Source organism: Jaculus jaculus, chromosome 20, assembly GCF_020740685.1.
Source record: "Jaculus jaculus isolate mJacJac1 chromosome 20, mJacJac1.mat.Y.cur, whole genome shotgun sequence".
In the NCBI taxonomy this organism is placed as follows: Eukaryota; Metazoa; Chordata; class Mammalia; order Rodentia; family Dipodidae; genus Jaculus; species Jaculus jaculus.
This window is the reverse complement of record NC_059121.1, coordinates 11,039,073-11,064,134: the sequence shown is the minus strand read 5'-3', so window position 1 is coordinate 11,064,134 and position 25,062 is coordinate 11,039,073. Positions and strand designations below refer to the sequence as shown.

At 39.8% G+C, this 25,062-nt stretch overlaps 3 protein-coding genes across 3 annotated transcripts in view; 2 read left to right on the top strand and 1 right to left on the bottom strand.

The window, feature by feature from the left end:
* The window catches only part of LOC123456293 (vomeronasal type-2 receptor 116-like), a 41,669-nt gene extending 29,986 nt beyond the window's left edge, over window positions 1-11,683 (top strand). The window contains exons 7-8 of the mRNA XM_045139092.1: window positions 6,410-6,458; window positions 11,518-11,683. Coding sequence (XP_044995027.1) covers window positions 6,410-6,458; window positions 11,518-11,683 — 215 coding nt within the window. The remainder of the gene's footprint in view (window positions 1-6,409; window positions 6,459-11,517) is intronic.
* LOC123456275 (zinc finger protein 585A-like) overlaps window positions 1-25,062 on the bottom strand; it is a 649,667-nt gene that overhangs the window by 213,113 nt on the left and 411,492 nt on the right.
* LOC123456292 (vomeronasal type-2 receptor 116-like) overlaps window positions 11,889-25,062 on the top strand; it is a 38,057-nt gene continuing 24,883 nt past the window's right edge. The window contains exon 1 of the mRNA XM_045139091.1: window positions 11,889-12,091. Coding sequence (XP_044995026.1) covers window positions 11,889-12,091 — 203 coding nt within the window. The remainder of the gene's footprint in view (window positions 12,092-25,062) is intronic.

Here is a 25,062-nt window from a genome sequence, read left to right as displayed (position 1 = left end):
GAGAATAGAGAGACGGAGACAGAGAGAGAATGCCAGGACTCTTAGCCACTGCAAACAAACTCCAAATGCATGTGCCACCTTTTGCATCTGGCTTATGTGTGTCCTGGGGAATCAAACCTGGGTCCTTTGACTTTGCAGGAAAGTGATTTAACCACTTAACCATCTCGCCAGCCTCTCACTGCCCGTTTCTTGATGCTAGACTTCTTTTATCCATTATTTTTTCTCCTTAAACGTGCTCTTCCCCATAGCAATAACATTCATGGTGAGATATCACATTGAAGGCACCCTGACCAAAACTTTGAAATTCCACTCAGATAGTTTCATCTGAAATTCTTACCTTACTAGCCAAAGTAAAATAAAATGGGACTAGGCCCTCAGCAGTGGGGTTTTTTTGTTGTTTGTTTCTGTTTTTGTGAGGTATGGTGGCTCCTCTAGCCCAGCCTGACCTGGAATTCACTATGTATTGTAATGGTCGCCTTGAATTCATGGTGATTCTCCTACCTCTGCCTCTCAAGTGCTGGGCTTAATGGCTTACACCACCATGTCCACCTGGTAGTGTTATTTATGATTGTGTTTAGCTTGTGTGACACCCAGGGTTCTATCCCATTTAAGAAAAAATAATAAAAAAGATTCAAACATTTGTCCATTGTTGGTTTATGAAACTATATATATTTGTGGTAGGCTGCTTTTCCGTTATGAGTAAAATTAGGGACCACATCCTCCAAACTACAATAAAATTGTAAAAAGATACATTAATTGATAATGTGTCAGTGTCAATAATGTAACACATTGTTCTCTACAATAGGTATGCAATATTATATTTATTCTTTTTTAATTTGCCAAACTACACAAAACACAATCCTGTCAGTAACTGAGTGGACATTTCAGAGACCGTAACTACATTGATCCCCCTCCAGAAATGTTCATCTTCCCCAATTGGGTCTCTGCCCACTCAAAGGAATTAAACTGCCTGGTCCTTCCTCCACAAACATGGATATGATGATTCCAGTCCAGCAAATCAACAAACAGCATAATGCTAGAGTTTGTATATTTAGTTTATGTGATTTGAATTTATTGGGCATTGGCTCTTATTTGATTAGGCAGCTATGAAACTAACTGTAACTTTATTTTCGGCAACATTCAGAGTAAATTAATTATAGTATATTTATTTGTAATGGTCAGATTTATGATCACATGGTCTCTGTGATTGCTGTGACTCTCCACTGCTATAGTGTCAAAATAGCTATATGTGATACATAGTGGGTGGATGTGACACTTTTTGAGCAAATCTCTAGTGGGCATAGTATCATTTGGACTTAAGTAGAATTCACATGCTATGAATTATTTGAATTTCAGAATTTTTTCACATGTGCATGTTTAGAATCATACAATAGTGATTGGATGCTTTAGTTTAATAACCTGTTATTTACCTTAGGACAACTAAAATTAGAACATATGGCACTCTAAAAATACTATATAAATAAGAAAAAGAAAGTGAGAGAATGAGTGCACAGGGGGCTCTAGCCACTGTAAACTATTTCCAGATGTTTGGGACACTTTGTGCATCTGGTTTTATGTGGGTCCTGGGGAATCAAACTAGGATGTTTAGGTTTTGCAAACAATAGCCTTAATCACTCACTGAGTGATCTCTCCAGCCCAGAACCTTTTGGTTAATAATCTATGGCATCTAGAAGTCCCTTTACACAGCCAAGACCTGGCCCTTAAAACAAATTCTTATTTTAAAATTCATATTTTAAATGGGCTTATCAAGTAGTAAGTTTCCTAATGGCTTGTTTATATCTCTACTCTGGCACATCCTACATTTCAGTATGTGAAGAAATTATGTTGGTACTGGCTTCAAAGCCTTTTCCATACTAGCTGGCTGTCTTTGTGAGAGAAGGTGCTGTGGAAGCCATTGATAGAGTAAGTCATCAACAGCCCCACCCATCCCTGTCCTCCACAACTGGCCTCTGGTCATGATATGCCCATAGTTACAATAGTGGCATGACTACCATGAGTGTGTCTAACAGCTTTCTGATTGGATTTGTACAATGCTACCATCTCTTGAACTAAATCACCACAAAAACAAGACAAATAGAGTAACCATGTTTTGCCTAACCACATGTGGGTTTGTTTGTTTTTTCCAGATTGGCAGACTCTTAATTTGTGTCCTTGATGTTCACCTTAAGGACATACATTCACCCACACAGTCCACCTGAGTCTATGTAAAGCTTGTGCACAGCCTCACTGTGCTCTTTATCAGTCCTCTCATCTGACTTACAATATGCTCAAGAGAAAAGAGACCTGTGCAGATGACCTACCTTGAGTGTAAGATGCATGCAGCTACGTGTACTGGGGCTGCTAGACCACTTCTTTCTTCTAAGGGCCCCTTCTTGCCATTTGTGGTAGGAGTCTTGGACACACTTCTTGTCCTGAGAGTTCCCAGAGTTCTTTTTGTTCAGGGTGCTAGACTTGCTCTTGACTCTGAAGATCCAGAACTGCTATTGTGGTAAAGATCTATCTACCTGGATTTATAAACCAAGTAGACCATTTAGGACATACTATACTGGGACCCACATTTGCTCTGGCAGTATCAGCTCCTGGTTCAATGAAAGAAATCCACTTATCCACTGGTAGTTACTAGCTCCCATTTTTAACTGACCACACTTTCCTGGTATTCCAAGTTCCACCAAGGGCATAACAACACTTGTTGATGGGTATCCTGACAGGTCATGAATCAGAGCTGAAACTTCTACCCTTGTGAACTCTAGGTTGATAACTGATACCACTGAAAGCCTGGAGATCACAGCTGTCACTATTACCATTAAGTCTGCTCAGTTGGGAACCGAATCCCATCTATAGTAGGAGTTCAGAACATTCAAAGTTCAATTGTATTCCCATGTAATAAAGTCTTCATTTGTTCTTCCTTTGCAGTCTTCATGTCTATTTTATTCATAGAGTGAAGACAAGAACACAGGAGATTTGGCCTGTAACAGTAGTGGTAGTACCTTGCCTTGCATGCTGGTTCACATAGGGCTTATGTTCAAGAACAGACCCTGGTAAAAAATTTATTGTTAAAATGTGCACAGAGCCAAAATGCATTATAAAAGGCACTCAAATGTTAGCTTATAATGAAACACTTAAAAATAATTTATCTGTGAGGAGATTGCAAGTGAGAGAGGTCCAGGGATGTTTGCCACTATAAACAGAAGTGTACAACAGAACTGCACATGCCATCTATATTAGTCAGGGTTCTCTAGAGGACCAGAACTGCTAGAATGAATTCTATTTTTAACAAGGGGGTGGGGAGATTTGTAGGATTAGTTTACAGTAGTCCAATAGAAGTTGCAGGTCTGAGAATCAAGGAACGTGGTAGCTGCTCAGTCCACATGGCTAGATGTCTTATCAGTCCCAATCAACTGAAGGCCTGAATGAAGGCTTCCTGAGGAGTCACTGGTTTTCATTTCACCTGGGTGTTCAGTTGATGCTGGTCTTTAGTCCATGCTGGTCTTCAATCCACATTAGAAGGCCGCCAGCAGCTCTGGCAGCCAAGTGGAAGGAAGGGACTCTTTCATACAGAGGTTCCGTATATAAAGTTCCCATCTGAGAGGTGTCATCCTCTCTGGGGGAAGGGCTTACTGAGGGGGAAAAACTTCCTCCTTCAATTAATCCTTCCTGGAAGCAACCTCAGAAACCCACCTGAAAAGGATTTGAGGGGATTACTAAACAGATCAAGTTGACAACACCTTAACCATCAGAAGTTCACTCCTTGTCAACTTGACAGCAAACCATATCTCCTTACATCATACTTAATTTCCAAATGAAAATAGTAAAAAAAAAACTCATAATTCCACCTAACATGTTATAACTATCCCATGTACAACCAGAAATGTAAAATCTTTCCCCAGTACAAAGCAAGGTAGAATAGAAACATTGCAACTACAGTACTCATTATTGTAACTGGTCACATGTTCTTAGTTAGTGGAAGTCCATGTTGTTGGGCCCATGCATAATGTACATCCCTTCCACCTTGGCCATTTTATTCATAAGACCATTGGGCAATGACAGCGATGGCTAAGGCAAGAGGCTGACCACTATCCACAGAATGGGTCAGCTTTTCTTCTTGATTACTAAAATCATCCTTTGATGAGGCCATCTTCTGATGAGAATTCACATGGGACACAAGTATCTTTATATCCTTTGCCCACTCAGAGAATTCTATACACATACACCTTCCCCAAATGTCCTTCTCACCAATTTTCCAATTGTGCTCCTCCCAAGCCTCAGATCATCCAGCCAAATCATTGGCCACAGCCCATGAATCAGTGTATAATGGCAAATCTGCTCATTTTTCTTTCCAGGCAAAATGCACAACCATGTGCACTGGCCAAACTTCTGCCATTGTGAAGACTTCCCTTTAGCACAGTCCTTAAGAGTTGTCCCAGAAAGAGGCTGTAATGCTGCAGCTGTCCACTTCTGGGAGGTTCCCACGTAACATGCTGAACCATCTGGAAACCATACCCTTGTGCTCTCCACCTCAGTCAGTTGATCATAGGTACCCCCTATGATGCCATAGGTGCATGCTTGGAGACGGAAGGCATTGTTACAGGAATAGAAACCATAGGCATTTGGGCAACTTCCTCATGTAACTTACTTGTGCCTTCAGGGCCTATTTGAGCCTGGTCACTTATATACCATTTCCACTTGATGATAGATTGTTGCTGTGTATGTCCAACTTTATGTCTTGGTGGGTCAGATATCACCCAGCTCATAATGGGAAGCTCATGTCACATAGTAACTTGATGCCCATTGTCAAAAATTCAGGTTCCACTAAGGCCCAATAGCAGGCCAAGCCAAGAGCCATCTCTCAGAGGAAGAACAATTATCTGCAGGTGATGGCACAGCCTTGCTACAAAATCCCAAGGGCCTCCACTGTGACTCACCTACTGGGGCCTGTGAACAGCTTCAAAAGGCATCCCTAGCTGCCACCAACACCTGAAGTACCATCGGATCTGCTAGATCCTATGGCCCAAGGGGAAGAGGAGCCTGCACAACATCCTGGACCTGTTGAAGAGCCTTCTCATGTTCAGGGCCCCAGTGAAAACTAGTAGCTTTCTGAGTCACTTGATATATGGGACAAGATAAGACACCCATTGAGGAATGTGCAGTCTCCAAAATCTAATAGACCCAAGACATTGTGCTTCTTTCTGTAGAAGGGGTCAGATGCAACAACTTATCCTTCACCTTAGAAAGAAAATCCTTGCATGGTCCACACACTGAACTCCTTGAAATTTCACTGAGGTGAAATTTGGATGGATTTATTTCCCATCCCGTGATGCACATATGTTGTGCCAGCAACTGCAGGGTGGCTGCCACCTCCTGTTCATTCAATCCAATCAGCACAATGCCATCAATATAATGGACCATTGTGGCACCTTGTGGAAGGAACAGGTGATCAAGACCCCTGCAAACTAAGCTATGACACAGGGCTGGAGAGTCTCTATAACCTTGAAGTAAAACATTAAAGGTATACTGCTGACCTTGTCAGCTAAGGCAAATTGCTTCTGGTGGTCCTTATGGATAGATATGGAGAAGAATGCATTCACAAAATCAATAGCTGCACACCAGATACCAGGAGTTGTGTTAATGTGCTCAAGCAAATATACCACATCTGGTACAGCAGCTGGAATTGGAGTCACCACCTGATTAAGTTTCTGATAATTCATTGGCATTCTTCAGGATCCATCTACCTTATAAAGAGACCAAATAGGAGAGTTAAAGGGAGATGTGTAGGGAACCACCAACCATGCATCCTTTGAGTCCTTTATGGTAGCATTAATTTCTGCAATCCCTCCAGGGCTGCGATACTGTTTTTTTCAATTGAAAACTTCTATACGTACACATAATAAACCACAACATTTCCCTCCCTTCCCGAACTTTCCCATTCACAACTCTACTATCCATGATATCTCCTCCCTCTCTCCATTAGTCCCTCTTTTATTTTGATGTCACTGTCTTTTTATCCTATTATGAGGGTCTTGTGAAGGTACTGCTAGGCACTGCGAGGTCATGGATATCATGGCCAATTTCTGTCTGGACAATTGCATTGTAAGGAGTGGTACACTTCCTTTGGCTCTTACGTTCTGTCTGCCACCTCTTCCACAATGGACCCTGAGCCTTGGGGGGTGTGGTAGAGATGTTTCAGCACTGAACACTCCTCTGTCATTTCTTCTCAGAACTATGTTGTCTTTTGGGTCATCCCAGTGGTCACTTCCATCTGAAAAGAGAAGCTTTTCTAATCATAAGTGAGAGTAGCATTAATATATGAATATGAACATTCAAGTGCAAGTTAGCCAATCTTACAATGAGAGCTTGGGTTTGGTTTTCTGAATTTTGAGCCCTGTTCTAGCTAGAAAGGAAATTCTCCTCCAGAGCACTTTTAGAAACCTTGAGATCATGTATGTGGGTCTTAAGCTTGGAATTTTCCTTTCTGAGCTTCTGTTGTTCCCCTCAATAGTTTGTACAGAAATGCTAGAAGCAAGCAACCAGCCTTATTATTTCTCTTCTTCTTCCTCAAATATTCAAATGTTTTAAATACAGAGTCACTAAATTCCTTGCTCTTCACAAGATATGACTCAGGATTGCCAAATACATCTATCACACAGAATTCTTTAATATAGCTCATACCATGTATTACTAGTGCCCTCATTATTTCCAGTAACGTGCTCTCCTTATTACCAATAGGGACTTTATTAGCACTGAATTTGTAAGCCAACCCCAGATAGCACCAAGACCACTAGAGAAATCCATCCTTACAATTCTGTTTTTCTAGAACACTCTCATTATTACTGTAGCAGTCAGGTTCACATTGCTGTCAGAAATCACCCAACCAAGAGCAGCTTTGGGGAAAAAAAAGGTTTGTTGTGATTTACAGACTCAAGAAGAATCTCTACAATGGCATGGATAAATGATGGCATGAGTAGAGGGTGGATCTCACCCCCTGGCCAACATAAATTGGTCATCAGGAACAGGAGAATGTGCCAAAAACTGTCTTGGAGAAACTTGCTATAACAACCATAATCTGCACCCAACAATACACCAACTCCAGGAAGGTTTAATTTCTAAGTACCATCAGTTGTGGAACCTAGCATGCAGAACACCAAAGTTTATGGGGACACCTGAATCAAACCATCACACATTCATACCGTGGAATTGCACGTGAGTCATCAGGATTTTCAAGCAAGCGTCTTTAACTGTTCAGCAGTTTTTTCCAATTGATAATGAAACATTTTATAGGACAATAAAGATATATTTAAATTCATTATAATCCATTTGAAAAGAATTCCAAATTGTCATAGATTTAAGCCAAATAGAGAATGAAAAATAAGCAAAAATTATCAAATAAAAGACTAATTCTTTCCGTTTTTTGGTGCATGGCAACATTATTGTAGGTAAGCCCAATATCTTCGGCATTGACCATAACTTGTTACTGAAAGGTTGAGTGAGATATATCCGTTAAGAATTCTTTCTTGCCTGGGAAAAAATGTGTATAACATGTTCTGTGGGAAGGATATTTGCTAATGTACAGATGAAGTTTGTTCTGTTTCACCTGGACCATTATATATTCATGGCAGTCCATTAATGTCCATTGATTCCAGTGCTTCTGAAGTCTGCCATGAACCAAAACACATCTGGGCCTAGAATTTATTGAACCCCACGTATTCTGCATATTGTGAGTAGGTATAGAGAAGAAATTACAATTCAACATGAGACTGTCATTTGATCTAAATATTACTCACCTATGGAAAAATATGGCTGTCACATTGGACGTGTGGTTGGGTTGTCCAATTATAGAATGTCTTTAAGTATACTGAGTTCTGAGGCACAACAAAATACTGACTTCTATGTGAATCCAGACCACTGAGATCTGTTAGAGCCTCTACTATTCCATCAAAGTCAAATCTCACATAGCATTTAGGAAAGACATTCACCATATCAGTTGTGAGGCTGCTGATGAATTAATTTTATCTTAAATCTACTTTTGCAGTTACCTTCCCATTGCTGAGACAAACACCCAAAAAGAAACAGCTTATATGATAAAAGGGTTTATTTTAGATTTACAGATTCATGTTATTTCTTTTGCGCTGTGGTCTACCCATGTCAGTGTATGGGCAGGTAGGTGGGTGAAGCAGCCTGGGATCTAGCTTAATGAGAATCCAAGGCAGCCTGGGGTAGTTGCAAGCAGCCTGGGTTTTTGCTCTCTCTTGCCAAACCCACCTATCTATTGCCTGACAGGGGTGCCAAAGTTGCCTGAATTCTCACCCAATAATGCACCAAAGCTGCCTGCCTTCGAGTTTGAAAGGGGACTGAGGTAGCAAGCCCTGAAGCTGCCCAAACTCTGGCTGGGAACACTGGGAACTGCAAATAGTCTGCGCTCACCCACCTCAGGGGAGTGGGGGATGGGTGGCAAGGTAGGGGATGGCACCTGAGCTGCTGCTAGTGACTCAGTATGGACTTGTGTGGCCCTTGCTGTGGGACTGGGTCCCCTGCATGTGCAATTGTAGTGCAGAGGCAGCTGATGCGGGCACGGGATCAGGACACAGCAGAGGCTGGCCAGCAGGCAAGCCATGGGAGCACAGCAGCAGGGGATCTGGCAGCCTCTTAATCACAGCAGTGTTGGCCCCTGCGGGCTTGCGAACCCAGAACAGTGTGGCTGGCCAACGTGCAGGATCAGAGCACAAAGGCGGAGGTCCCCACATGTCAGCACAGAGGGCTGGCGGGCACGCGATTGGAGCACAGCCACACGGTGTGGGGCGTGGGGCGGGGGGTGAGGGGCGTGGCGGCTGTATGTGTGGGGGTAGACTACACACCCAAGGCGGGATATGTGCTTCCCTGTTTTTCCCCACTCTGTGCCCTCCCACTGGCAAGAAGACCCTGATAACCCTTAATTTCTTGCCTTTCTTTCCCTGGTATCTGCAGCGCAGTTAGGCGGTAGCCATCTTGGCCGGAAGTGGCTCACGCCTTTAATCCCAGCACATGGGAGGCAGAAGTAGAAGGATCGCCAAGAGTTCGAGACCACCCTGAGACTACATAGTGAATTCCAGGTCAGCCTGAGCCAGAGTGAGACCCTACCTCGAAACCCCCCCCCCCAAAAAAAAAGATGGGTTAGGGGAATGCAAACCAGAGTTGATGAAAGTTAAGTATTCATTCTTTGTCCTCCCAGTTCTATAAGATTTTAGAATGAGTAGGCCAGGTTTAATTTCTGAAGTGCTAAGTGTTTTGCACAAAGAAAAAAAAAATGCCCATTCTGCCTGGCACTCAGTCCATTTTGAGAGGGGATAAGTCCTATTGAGGGAAAATGACTGAAAATTTACCACTTAGCAGTCCTTCAGATGAGCAATGGGAAACTGGTTGCCAGGGTCCAAACTTAGATATTGTTTTCTGTAGTGCTATCTGTTTTGACACAAACTTCCTTTTTTTAAAAAAAAATTATTTCTTTATTTGAGAGAGAGAGGGGCCAATAGACAGAATGGGTGCTTCAGAGCTTCCAGCCACTGCAAGCGAACTCCAGATGCATGTGCCCCTTGTGCATCTGGCTTATGTGGGTTCTGAGGAATTGAACCTGGGTCCTTAGGCGTCACAGGAAAACGCCTTAACCAATAAGCTATTTCCTCAGCCCCACAAACTTCCTTTTTAAATGTCCCTAATTTACCAAAATTAACAAAGAAGGAAGAAAAAAACTTTAAAATTAAGGTAGAATTCAAGAGGTAATGACATCCTAAGAGAAGTGGGTGTCTGGGTAGTGGTGACTTGTTAATGTAAATCTTACAGCGTCTGGCATTCTTTTCTGCTTAGGATGGCAAGATTTGTTTAGAAGCATTTGTTTAAAAGTAATAAATTGCTATCTTAAAGTTACTTTTTCACTCGAGGAATTGGCCAGATAAGGATTATTACGTGTGTCATTTTAAAGTGTTGAAGGTTAGCATCTATTGATAACTTCTCCACTGAGGAAAAAAAATTGACCCACCCAAACCTACATTAGAAGATCATTGACAATGTATAAACTAATTGATATTTATGTAAATATCAGTTTACCATGCTTTAATTTTGCACATTCCTGTTACAAGCAACCAGGTGATTCTGTTACAAAAGTCTTGTGGGTTTCTCTTTGGAAGGATTCACTGCACCTGTTTATATTTACCTTATCAAATTTAGAATATATATTTGTAATTGTATGTGCTCATTCTTAGGGACTAGTTTTCAGATGTGTACATATTTCAAAAACTGCAACATTTGGAAGTGTGCTACAAAATGTGCTTAGCTCACATGGCTATACCCACACTGTTAAATGATGCCTGAACAGTAATCATTAAACCATTTTGATTACCAAAATACCTAAGAAGAAAGATACACTTGCTCTCATATAAAACACAAATCAATGTATGTTACATGAAACACAAGGGGGAATATTTGGGGTAAGGAATGGATAACGTGAGAATAGAGTGAGGGATAAACATAGGTGATGGAAGAGCAATATGCTCAAATTATAATATCACGCACACTTATATTTCATATAAATTCGTAGAGTTGCATATGAACTAAAAGTAAAATAAGGAAATAACTATGTTAAATACTAATGACAACATGCTCAATATTGTGCACAAAACTTTTGCTTTCCATCCTTAAGGATGAATTTCCTCCCCCTTTCATGGTTGATTCTCCATATTTTCTCTCAGAATCTTGTCTCTTAGAATCCTCCTCCTCTTAGACTCCTCCAGGAGCATTCTTCCCAGATTTAGAACCAGTGAGTAATGATGTTTAAATATTGATCATATGCAAAATAAGGAAATAAATTAGGACATTTGAGCCTTATTTCAAGTTCCAACATCTATCTCAAGTCACATAAACTTACTTACCCTAAATTTGTGCAATTTTCTATGCACTCCATATTAATAGAAACAGGCTCCTCATTCCCTACTCATTTATTTACTGTCCACCTGGCAACACATAATGTGAAAGCAACAACTAAAAAATAATTTCTCACCCAGGTAGTGGAAGTGCATAGTTCAGATAAGAATAAATGGTGGCGAAAACTAATGTTAAAGATGAGGAACTGGGTCATCATGGGGTACTGGTCTGTGGGAACTGAGGAATATGGATGGAGGTCATGTTTTAGAACAAAAGCATAAAGCTTCATGTCTGTATTGATACTGAGAGACCAACTTGAATTTCTGGACTGTCATGATTATTTCCTTTATTGTATACTCAGACAATGGGAAAAGCAGAGTTGAGGGGTATTACAGGCATGAAACTGCTATGGAGAAATGCATGGACCACACAGTAAATGCTATGATGCTGATGGAAATGAAGTATGTGAGGATCCTCTCCAATGCTTGAACAATAGTGGAAATAATGCTGCACATTTTGCATGAGCTATGATGGGCAAGACAATTTTCTGAACTTCTCATCTCATGTCTGTTTTTAGATGTGCTAAAGAAATCACTTACATGATTTCAGGTTCTTTTCATCCAAATGGCTTGTTGACATTAGTCTGGGACCAAATGTGTTCAGGAGCTTTTCCCAGTGGCATCCATCCCTGGATATGCATGAAACCACAGCACCTGAAACAAGAGATGATCTTCAAAACATGTTTTTCAATGTGTATTTTTTGACCTTGATGTAGAGCTCAGATGCAGAGCCCCAGGGCTGTGTTCTGTCCACCTCAAGGGAGGGTGACACAAGCTGGGAAGAAAGAAATGAGGGATATAAATATCCCCTCTAGTCAGCAGTAGTGTTGAGGATAGATACACACACAAGCATGCATATATGACTTGTGTATGTACTGGATGTTGAACATTGCATCTGAGCTCAGATGAGAGCTTTGAGACATGGGGAAGCTGCTTCCTTTTATGTTTGTCTTATTTCTTGTGATGCTTTCTATCCTCTTCTGCAGTTTGACAGAAACAAACTGCTTTTGGAGAATAAAGGAAAGCACAGAAAATGCAGGAGATATGTGGAAGGATTGTAGTTTTGAAATTGTGATATCACCAGAGCCTAGGAGAGAAAAACACTTAAAGAAAAAGCTTTCCCGGTAAGTGTCAACTTTCTTTCTTAATTTTCTCTTTCAAAGTCGTGAATAAAGAGTAAGGAGTATATATATGGGTAACACTATCACTTGGTGTATCTCTTGGTCTTTTCTTCCCAACATACCACTTAATGAATGAGCCAAAATTTATTTGCCTTTTACTGAGCAGTATATTCCCACAGTCAAGTGTATCTAATTTTTTTATACTCCAATGTACAAATCTAGAATTTGGAAAACAGTGATTTCTACCTTGCTTCATATTAGATCCTCCTTCTCCTGACAATAAACTTCACTGGTGTATGTTCAATATGTTATTTAATTTATTTATTTGAGGGAAAAGATGGAGAGAGAGAAAGAGAGAGTGAGAGAGAGAATGGGCATGCTAAGGACTTCAGCTGCTGCAAAGAAACTCCAGATGTGTGTTCCCACTTGTACATCTGGCTTACTTGGGTGCTTTGGCTTTGTAGGCAAGCGGCTTAACTGCTAAGCCATTTCCCCAGCCTACGTTTTTCAATATTAAATTGGCTTAGACAAAGTGTCCCTTCCAGTGTCTCTCATCTTTCATCCATAAGCATGTAATTCCTAAAGTCTGCCAAAGGGACCAATTTTGGGGGGTCTGCCTAGCCAGGAGCAGTCTTTTCACTTACTCATCTCTAAAATTATGTATGTATGATATTACATAGTGCTTACTAATTAAATGTTATAATTTCTGTGAGTAGAGAATTATTCTTTCACTCATTTTATGAGACAATACTTTAATGTCACCAGACTTAATGCCTCATGCATTAAGTCTGGTGACATTAAATCCTAGCATTTGGGAGATAGATAGATTTGGGAGATAGCATATCCTAGCATTTGGGAGATAGATGTCAGAAGATCAACTTGAGTTCAAACCCTGGTTGAGGTTTAGAGAGTTCCATGTTAGCCTGGTCTATTGTGAGACAATGCTTCAAGTAATTATCTAAATAAAAAATCAATAAATTCAAAATTTGTTTCAAGAAAAGGTGGATATGTCTGGAAATACTAAGTGGTTAAAGCTACTGGATTTCAAAGCCTTCTGGCACAGGTAAAAGTCCCCAGCATCCAGGTAAATCCAGTTGCAAGAGGAGACACAATTATCTTGATTTGGTTGTGATGACAGAGTACCTGTCATGCTATAAATGTGTTCAAAGAAATAAACAGATAAGAAAACACATAAATAGTTAAGTTAAAGGATTTTTTGAACACTTTAATGCAGGTACTGTTGATATATCCATTTACTCAGTCTTATAAGATGCATTTTAAGGCATGGTCTTGCTTTAGATCAGGCTGGCCTGGAGTTCATTATTGTCTCATTGTGGTCTTGAACTCATCGCAAATCCTATTAGGTCTGGCCCCAGGAGCTGTGACTAAAACCATGTTCCACCATGCCCAGTTTATGAGTTTTTTTGTTTTTTTTTTTTAGTGCACCTTCATGTATGAAGTAAACCATGACTTCTACTTTAATTTTTTTTTGTTTTTTTTTTTTTGGTTTTTCGTGTTAGGGTCTCACTCTAGCCCAGGCAGACCTGGAATTCTCTATGGAGTCTCAGGGTAGCCTCAAACTCATGGCAATCCTCCTACCTCTGCCTCCCAAGTGCTGGGATTAAAGACATGCACCACCACGCCCGTCTTATGCCTTGTACTTTTCTGTCTGGATCACTTATTTAGCATAGGAAAAACTATGGGTTTCTTTCAAATGATGAGATTTTATCCTTCTTAATGACTGAAGAATAGATTTTGTGCATACAGCCAGGCATGTTGGTGCATGCCTTTAATCCCAGCACTCGGGAGGCAGAGGTAGGAGGATTGCCATGATTTTGAGACCACCCTTTGACTCCATAGAGAATTCCGGGTCAGCCTGGACTAGAATAAGGCGCTACCTCAAAAAACAAAACAAAACAAAAAGGTGAATACAGTTCTTATTTTCTTTATCCATTCTTTGGTTAGATGTTAACGTATGTTTTATAACCTGACATTGTGACCAATAAATTGATGAAAATTATACAACAAGCATTTCTTATATCTCCTAACAATACTTCCTTTAATTTTATACCCATGATTGATATAGCTGCATCTTGTGAGAGAAAAACAATGCAGTTAACAATAAGGATGGGGAATTCCATTCCCACCAAACGTAATAGGGGTTCATTTTCTTACACACACCTATCAAATGCATTGAACAATACTTCTGCTAAGGTTTCTCATTAATTTTATACCTATTTCCTGGGTTATGGACTTGTTTCTTATATGATTATTATTGTTATTATTAACAAGATGTTTCATATGGATACATCATGTCTTGGTATCCTCTTTTCCCTTGTCCCAGCCCCCATTACGTTGGGAGTGGTCCTCAGTGAGGTTGCAGGTAGTCCCTATGAGGTTGTGCATTATGCACTGTATGAGCAGCAGTCAGTTATTTTGGGGTGTAGGGTATGCATCTGGGGATGATGTTTCAACCTGTGGCTATTACAATCTTTCCGCCCCTTCTTCCTCAAAATTCCCTGAGCCATTGAGGGTGAATTTTAAGTCTACTTCAGTGATGAGCTCTTAGGCATCCCTGGATCTCTGCTTTGGTAGGTATTGAGTATCCTCTGGGTCTGTCTCTTACACCCTGACAGTGATTATCAGGAACAGTATGGAAGCAGCACTCTTCCTCATCTTCCCAATTCCTCTTTATATTCAGTTGCAGCTTGGCTGAAGCACAAGGTGTGGTTTATATCCTTTGGTCTCACTGTCTTCTGAAAAATTAGAATGGATTCTCCAATGGAGAGTGAATAAACATAGATTAAATGGGATAAGCATTATTAATTTAGGGAGAATTTATGTAACCCTTCTTTTAGTCAAAAATAGTGAGGGCTTAACAATGGAGAACATAATCTTTGTCTCCATAGGATTCTGATCTGGTTCCCAATTCAAGATATAGGTTCCTTTACCCTGATGGGATCTCTTAGCCAATCATAATGCTATTGCTTACCCTCCGAGGCTGTGTGCCACTATTGCACTAGTGTGTACTTCGTATCAGGCTCTTTGCTTCTGGGTAGCATAGACCTCTGCTTGCTCAGACTGTTGTTGACCATTTTCCCCCATAGCTCATGTAATGCTTTTCAGCACTAAACAGACTGTCTGGGAACTGTCATTCTTTCTTTCTTTAAAAAAATTAATTATGTATACAGACATGTTTGTACCAGCCTTAGCCTCCTCCCTGTCCTGTCCCCTTTGTAGGGACCCTCCTTGTTGGGTAGTGGGGTCATGCATTGTGGGTTTTGCCATCAGTTATAGGTAAGAGGCAGTGTCTCTGTGTATAACATCACAACACGTGGCGGTAGCAATCTTTCCACCCCCTCTTCCACAAATATCCCTCAACCATATTGGGTTCATTTTAGGTCTACTTCAGTGATGAGGTCTTGGGAGCCTCTGTGTCTCTGAATATGTGGTTTGGTAGGAGTTCAGAGTTCTCTATGTCTATCTTCTTCCCCCTTGTGCTGGTACCAGGTTCACCAAGAAAGCAACACTCTTGCTCATTCCCCCAAGTACTCTTGGTTTCAGCTGGATCCCTGCTGAAGTGCAAAGGGATGATTCTTTCCTCGGGATATGAGTCCATCTGAGAAAGAGAATTGAATTCTCCAATGGAGAGTGAATTGAGCACCAGATAAATGGGATAACCATTATTATTTTAGAGAGAACTTAATAGGTGTAGGCCTTCTTGTAGCCCATAATTGGTGGGAGCTAGATAGTGGAGAGTGGGCTCATTTTTTGGATATGGTTCTGACTTGTTTCCCATCTCCAGCTATGAGTTCCATTCCACATAGTGGATCTTTTAGCCAAATCAAGAGCAGTTGGTTTCCCACCATGGCTGTGTGCCACTATTACACTTGTGTGAGCATCACATCAGGTTGTTTGTTACGGGTAGCTTAGGCCATGAGTTGCTTGTGCAGATGTTGGTCAGTTTCCCTCAATCACTCATGTAACACCTTCTGGCACTACAGAAGGTAACTATCTGGGGAGTGACTCTCTTCCAGATTCCAGATAGGTCACTCCATTTTCCATACCAACAGCATATGGTGTCTTCAACAGTAGGGTCTTGCCACTAACCTTTAATGGGTCATCAAGTTCTCTGACAAAAATCTGCCTACTTTTGGGAAACCTTGTAGGTCTCTCTGACCACAGCTCATTGTGGATGTTAACCACATGCTGGTATTGGGAGTTGCTGGCCAGCACCAAGTAAAAGAAGGAAGAAAAAGATAGGTAATAAAAAGGAGATAAAGATAAGAGAGAGAGAGAGAGAAGCATAAGAAGTTTATGGTTAGTCTTCATCTTCCCCTCTCCAGGGCCCTCTGATTCAGGTGTTCTCCCTAGGACCTGATGAAGGTTCACCCATTTATTCTGTCTTTTAGGATGTAGAATTCGTGGTACCATTGCCATTTGGGTCCAGTTTTATGTTATCCAGCCCACCCTTATCCTCCCCTTCCTCCCTACTCTCCCTGTTGTCCGGTCCTCGAGATGCTAATTAGGTATGTCAGCATCTTGGGCTAATTCAGGTTAGGAGCCACAGATGAGTGAGATCATGCAACATTTATCTTTCTGTGATTATGTGAGTTCACTGAGAATGACCTGTTCCAGTCTCAACTATTTTTCTTCAAATCTCATGGGCTATTTTTACTTATTACTGTGTAGAGTTCCATCATGTAAATATACCACATATTCATTATCCATTCATGTAATTATGGACATCTGGGTTGATTCAAGCTCCTAGCTATTATGAATTAGGATCTACAGACATGGTTGACCAAATCTGTCTGAGCTGAGGCATGGAGCTTTTAGGGTAAATGCCCAGTAAGGGAATAACTATAACTGGTAACTCTACAGTCAACCTTTTTAGGAGTCTCAATATTGTTTCCCTTAGAGGCTGTACCATCTTACATTCCCAGCAACAGTGGGTGAGGGTTCCTATTTCTCCACTACTTTGCTGGCATTTAGTTTCATTTGATTTTTCAATATATTTTATTTATTTATTTATTAGAGGGAGAGAGAGAGAATGGGCCCACCAGGGCCTCCAGCCACTGAAAAGGAACTCCAGATGTGCATGTGCCTTCTTGTGCATCTGGCTTACGTGGGTCCTGGAGAATTGAACTGGGATCCTTTGGCTTTGCAGGCAAATGCCTTAACCACTAAGCCATCTCTCCAGCCCTCATTTGATTTTGTAATGTTTGCTATCCTTACTGGGGTACGATTTCCACCTCATAGTGGCTTTAATTTGCATTTCTCTAATGGTTAGAGAAGAGGGACATTTTCTTAAGTGTGTGTTTGCCATTTGTATTTCTTCCTCTGAGAACTTCTGTCCAATTCATTGCCCCATTTTTTGAGTGGGTTGTTTGACCTTTTACTGTTTAGGTTTTTGAGTTCTTTGTAGATTCTAGAAATTAGGCTTCTGTCGGTTGTAGAACCAGCAAAATTTTCTCCCATTCTGGGGGTAATCTATTGACTCTGTTTATATAATGTTTGTCTGTGAAGAAATTTTTCAGCTTCATGACAGACCAATGTTTGAGTGGTTGTTTAAGTTCCGAAGCTACTGGGGTTTTATTCAAGAAGTCTTTTCCCATTCCTATGTCATAGAAAGTTCCTCATATTTTTTATCCAGTAATATACAAGTTTCTTGCTTTAGATGAGGTCTTTGATCCACTCAGACGTGACTTCGGTGCATGGAAAGATGTGTGGAATGAGTTTCCTTTTCCAGTTTTCCAGCATCATTGGTTGAAGATGCTATCTTTTTTCCAGCCTACATTGTTAGGGCCTTTGTCAAATATCAAGTATCTGTAGTTGCTTGACCCAAAAGTCCAGGTTCTTGAATCTCTTCCATTGGTCTATAATCCTGTTTCTATGCCAGCACCATGCTATGTTTATTGCCATGGCTTTGTAATATAAGGATTAGATCACGTAAGTGATGCCTCCACAGGTGTTTCTTTTGCTGAGGATATGCTTAGATATTCTAGGCCTTCTGCCATTCCATATGAATTTTGAGATCATTTTTTTCTATCTCTGTGAAGAACAGTGTTGGGGATTTATTGTTATTGCATTAAATTTGTATGTTGCATTTGGTAAGATTGCCATTGACACAATGTTAATTCTGCTTATCCAGGATCATAGGGTGTCTTTCCATTTTCTCAAGTCCTTCTCAATTTCTTTTTTTGATTTTTTTTTCCCATTGTATTCGTTTTTCTCATCCTTGGTTAATGTTATGCCGAGTTTTTATTTATTCATTTATTCTTTTGCTGCTATTGAAAATGGCACAATGTAGTTTATATCTTTCTCTGTATCTTTGTCTTTTGCATATAGAAATGCTACTGATTTTTGTGCATTGATTTTGTATCCTGTTACTTTGCTGAAGGTGTTAATCACCTTTAAGAGTTTTTTGTTTGTTTGTTTGTTTGAGGTAGGGTCTCACTCTAGCCCAGGCTGACCTGGAATTAATTATGTAGTGTCAGAGCGGCCTTGAACTCATGGTGATCCTCCTACCTCTGCCTCCTGAGTGCTGGGATTAAAGGCATGTGCCACCATGCCCGGCTACCTTTAAGAGTTTTGAGATGGAGGTTCTCAGGTCTCTTATGCATACAATCATGACATCTGTAAATAGGGCTAATTTAATTTCTTCCCTTCTGATTTGTATCCCTTTTATTTCTTTCTCCTGTCTTATGTCTTGAGCCTGGACTTCCAGTGCTATGTTGAAGAGCAGAGGTGAGACTTGAAACCCCTGTCTTGCTGTCTTGTTCCTGATTTCAATGGGAATTTGTTCAGTTTCACTCCATTAAGTATTATTTGGGATTTAGGGGCTTTATATATAGCATTTATTGTGTTATCATGGGTTTGCACATGGGGGTGGGGGCAGAGCAAGTTGGAAGGCGTTGGCGAGGTGTGGGGCATTGTTCACCTGGCCTTCAGTTAGTGCAGATGGAACCTGCAGCTGGGACTGTTGTTAGGGCAGCTGCTTGAGGGGTCAGGAGACTGGTGGGCTATCCAGGAGCATGGGAATCAGTGATACCATTTTTTTTCTTTTTGGCTCCTCCGCACCCTCTCACTGGAGGTCTGTTAATGACTTCTCATCCCTAGAAGACCTGTGGAACCCCAACGTCATGTCTTTCCTCCAGGAAACATGGTGTGGTTAGGTGGATGACATCTTGATCAGAAGCCCTGGCTTTCTTGGGAGTTCCAGTCAGATCTCTCCATGCCCTGTGTGAGCATCATATAGTGTCTTCAGCAACAGGGTCTTAGCTGTTGCCTAAGACAGGTAATCAAGTTCTTTGCCAGAAAGCTGTCTTGATTTTGGGACTTCGTAAGTCTCTCTGATCAACAATTCAGTGTGAACAGCAGCCAATCTATGGTACTGGGAGCTACAGGTCAGACAGAAAAAAAAAAACAATTTTTCTTTTGAGCTTAGGCTTAATCCTCCCTCACCAGAGGGCTGACTTTCAGGTTCTTCCCTCTTACTCTATTGAGGATTATATCTTTTAGGCTATCACCAAGGATAAAGGATTCTATGACATCAACTCATTTTAGGTTTAATTTTGTGCTTGTTTTCCCCACTTACTTTCCTGTCTCCCAATCCCTTCCATCCATGTTGTCTGGGTCTTGAGTTGCCTATCAGGTATGAAAGCAACTTGAGCAGGTCCAGGTTAGGAAACACAGATAAGTGACACCATGCGATATTTGTCTTTCAGTAATTGTGTGAGTTTGCTGAATGTGATCTGTTCCAAGTCTGACCATATTTCTACAAGTTTCATTGTATCATTTTTTCTTACTGCTAAACAGAATTCAGTTGTGCAAATGTACCGCAACTTCATTATCCATTCATACAGTAATGGGTATTGAGGTTGATGCCAGTTCTTATCTATAATGAATTGAGCAGCTATAAGCATGTTTGAGCAAATGTCTCTGTATTGATTCATGGAGCAGTTAGGATAAATTCCCAGTACGGGAATAACTGGGTCTATTGGTAGCTCTTTGTTTGTTCTTTTCAGGAATCTCCAAAATGATTTCTATCATGGTTGTACAAGTTTACATTCCCACCAACAGTGGATGAGGATTCTTCTTGGCCCACATCCTAGCCAACATTTGTCATTTTTAGATTTCTTTTATTGGTTATCTATTTTCTGAGCCATTATCATCCACATCAATGATACCGCAAAAGATTTTTCATTTTATGATCTGTATATTGTTCAAAGTTCTTGTGTGTACAACAATTTACTAAAGTAATCTGAGAATACAGAGTGAATACCAGGCCAGCTTGGGCTAACGGAAGACCCTACCTCAAAAAACCAATGTATGTATGTATGTATGTATGTATGTATGTATGTATGTATGTATGTATGTATCTATCTATCTATCTATCTATCTATCTATCTATCTATGTATCTATGTATCTATCTATCTATCTATTTATCTATTTATCTACCTATATATCTCTATCTATGTTCATATATATATCCGTCTTTCTCTGATAATCCAAAGCTCTTTTAAGTATATGTTAAGTATATATTTAAGTATATATTTTAAGTATATATATGTTTTTTAAGTATATGTTAAGTATATGCTCTTTTAAGTATATGTTCTACCTTGGCATAATTTGAATGTTTTGATCCTGATATATTTCATATTTTACCTTTTTCAAATACTATAATGTAGCCATATATTTTTTCATGTATGTTAAATTTATTTTGGATTTTATCTTTGTGATGTCATGGCTTTTTCTTCATTCAGTAATTACAACATCTAAATTGCATAAACAACATCCACAGGCACTGCTGTAAACCAGAACTGTGGGATTCCACTTCCAGTCATTCTAACTCATAAGGGACAAGGAAGAGCCAGCAGATTCACAATCTACCTGGTGGTATCAATGGTGTTGTGATTCTTCCTGCCTCAAGTTCATCACTGTTTTCCAAAATCACTCCTTTCTTCTCTGTAGTTAAGTTAGAATCTGCATTCCAGATTATACTTTATTGTGCTAGGTGACTTTCCATATCAGCTATTTGCCACTGCCCATGAAATGAACATGAAAAAAAAGAAAGCATTTCTCCCTTATTTAAGGATATTTAACATCAGTACAGAAAAGAGTGATGCTCTGAGAAATGAGTAAAAATCACATGATTGAGGTAATAGAATTTAAATGACAATTCTTTGATTTCCTAAAGATGAAAACCAATATGGACACAGTGATTGTGCACACGCTGACAGAACACCACCAGGAAAGATGCTGAAAACTTCTCAGCTTAATATCTCTGTGCATATATATTTATTCTCTTATTGTGTAGGCATAAGAGCGCAACATTTATTTTGATAAATAGAAACAAAAGCAATCTTAATATCAAAACATTTGATCTGTAGCCAGAAGCAAATTGCAACAAACAGATATTGGATGGGCCTTATGAAAAAGATTCTCAATTTTGGGAAAATATTATTGGATATATGCAAGAAACTCTTTAATATTTGTCTTTCTGGGCTGGAGAGATAGCTTAGCATTAAGTGCTTGCCTGTGAAGCCTAAGGACCCCGGTTCGAGGCTCAGTTCCTCAGGTCCCACGTTACCCAGATGCACAAGGGGGCGCACGCGTCTGGAGTTTGTTTGCAGAGGCTGGAAGCCCTGGCGCGCCCATTCTCTCTCTCTCCCTCTATCTGTCTTTCTCTCTGTGTCTGTCGCTCTCAAATAAATAAATAAATAATGAACTAAAAATACTTGTCTTTCCATTTTCTCTAGTTTTTGCAAATTTTAGCATCTTAGTTTATGTGGGTATTGGGGAATCAAACCTGGATCCTTTGGCTTTGCAGACAAACACTTTAACTGCTAAGTCATCTCTCCAGCCCAAAGACACATTTTTTTTTTTGTTTTTCTTTTTGTTTTTCGAGGTAGGGTCTCACTCTAGCTCTGGCTGACCTGGAATTCACTATGTAGTCTCAGGGTGGCCTTGAACTCATGGTGATCCTCCTACCACTGCCTCCTGAGTGCTGGGATGAAAGGCATGCCACACCATACCTGGCTACCTTTAAGAGTTTTGAGGTGGAGGTTCTCAGGTCTCTTATGTACAGAATCATGTCATCTGTGAATAGGGTTAACTTAATTTCTTCCTGTCCAGTTTGTATCCCTTTTATTTCTTTCTCCTGTCTTATTTCGTGAGCTAGGACTTCCAGTACTATGTTGAAAAGCAGAGGTGAGCCTGGACACCCCCATCTTGTTCCTGATTTATTTACTAACTTCTATATTTGACATTTTGATGCATATATAAAAAGTGCCTTGATATTATTCTCACCAATTACACAGTAACACACTTCTTCTTGCCCATTCATTTACACCTTATTTTCGTGGCTTTTAAAATTTTTTACAAATTTAGGTAAATTAGGGTCACTTGCATGATTGTGAATTAGGTCTATTTACCCTAAAAATCCTTAAGTTGTTGAAGTGCTGATTGAAAATACAAAATTAGTGAGTAATTTATAGGCATTATGCTAATCTCCCAATTAAATGTTGAATTGGGCACTTCAAAATTATTTGTTTTGAACATAATCTGTTATAATTTTAGATATTAACTGTTCATAAAAGGACAACATAAAATAAGTGATTATGAAGAAATATTTTATTCATAAAGTCAAAATACATCTACAGAAAAATTTGAATGGGTTAGAAAACATTTGTATATCTATCTATGCCTGTATGTATGTATCTATGTATCTATGTATGTATGTATCTATCTATCTATTTACCTACCTGCCTACCTACCTATCTGTCTATCTATCTATGAATAAGGAAGAGTTAAAATGAGATAATTGTATAAAAATTTAAAATGTTACTTTTGCAGAGACAGACAAAGGTTTAAGGGACCATGAAAATTTCATATCTGAAATACGATCAAGTCCCGAGTTTCCTTTGCTTACTTGGTAAACTAGCAGTCCAGTAGTGATACAAATATGAGGAAAAATACAAATAAAATGAAGAGAACAATGTCAGAAGAATTACATTCATATTCACCACCAACACAACAGATTTGCATTGCTAAATAATGTTTGGGGGATGCATAAATCATCTATCTTCCAGTGTAACCCATCCTCAAATCCCAAGTGTTATCCCCCTGCCCCTGCTACATATACTTGGATCCCACACATGGCTCTAACTGCAGCCTTACAGTCACTACACCACTCTCTCCTGCCTATGCCACTTGTCGCCAGGATCTTACATGGGGGTCCTGAAGAATCACAAATGCTAGTTGGGCTCAGTTATCCAGTCTCCATTTCTCTCCCCCACCCACACTACCCATTCACATATTCCAATGGCAGTCCAGGAGCGATTTCCCCATCTCTATGTCCTTCTTTCTCCCTGTATCATCACTTTTAGGATGCCAAGTATGAGTACAGGTACCGAGAAAGTCTGTGTCCTTTCTAATACCACTGCCACATGCTTCTGGGAAGCTACACTTTAAAGAATGCTCTGCCATTTGCCTCATAAAAACATTGCTAAAGATGGTTTCTGGCACTAGATGAGATATAGGTAGTGGCATTTCAGACAATGAATTCATCTTCATAAATACATACAATGAATAAAAAGAGGACATGAATAAATGGCAAAATGAAATCAAAGAGAACAAAAACTAACAGTACAATGGAATAAATTGTGAGAAGGCATGAATAAGTGCTCAGTGAATTCCAAGACAAAAGGAACAAACAAGAATTAAATAGAAATTTAAAACCAGGGTATCATAATGGAATTCTATAAATGGATAACATTCTTATGAAAAACCAAACTGAAACAATTCTGGAAATGAAAAACCTAATAAGTCATATATAAAGCTCTGTGGATCCTCTCCAATAGACTGCATTCTATGAAGGACAGAATATCATGACTTAAAGACAAGGTAAAATAATGAATACTCCAGTCAAAATTAGTAAGGTCAAAATGTATGAAGGAAAAAGTGATATTTTCAGGACTACAGAAGGAAAAATTTTCAAATTATGGTCATAGAAAAAATAAACACTTGATTAAAGGTATCAAGTTTATTAAAAATAAACTGTAGAAGAAAATTTCCCATATCTAGGAGAAACTATGCTATCCAGGTACAAGACCCATAGACAACAACAAAGAGATAGGACCCAAAAAGAAACTACCCAGGTTATATTTGTTAAAACTAAATATAGGGTTGGAGGGATGGCTTAGTGGTAAAGACATTTGCCTGAAAAGACAAAGGACCCAGGTTAGATTCCCCAGGACCCATGTTAGCCAGATGCACAAGGGGGTGCATGCGTCTGGAGTTCTTTTGCCGTGGCTGGAGGCCCTGATGCACCTATTCTTTCTTTCTCGCTCTCTCCCTCTTTCTCTGTCAAATAAGTAAATATCAAATATTTTTTAAAAAACTAAATATACAGAACAAAGAAAAGATGCTGAGAGACCATGACAGAAACATTCAGTAACATATCAAAGCAAGCCCATCAGAATAGATGATTTTTCAACAGACCCTAAAATCAAGAAGGTCTTGGCAAGATGAGCATCAACTACAGAAGCTGCACAATCAAAGTGTTACAGACCCAAACTATCTCCCATAATAGGGAAAGAAAAACTTTTCATGATTTAAAAAAAAAAAAAAAAGGCTATAGGAAATTTGGACAGTACAACAGCCCTGCAGAGCATACAAGGAATTCTTCAAGTTGATCAGAGTAGGAAACATATTCTAAAAGCTACAAGCAAACAACCAATAGTAATACAACAATTAAGCAAGTTTGGGCTTAGTAAACATCACTTCAGCCATCAGAAGTGAATATAAGGGGATGAGAACAAGGGAGAAAACCAAGGAAAGCATATAGTATGAAAGCAGAAAAGCTAAGTTTTGGCCAGATAGGTTTGGGCACAGTTATCCTGTCTCCAGGTAGATTTAAAGGGTGGTGGTGGTGGGGACTAGAAAAGAAGGGAAGAAAGGCAAATAA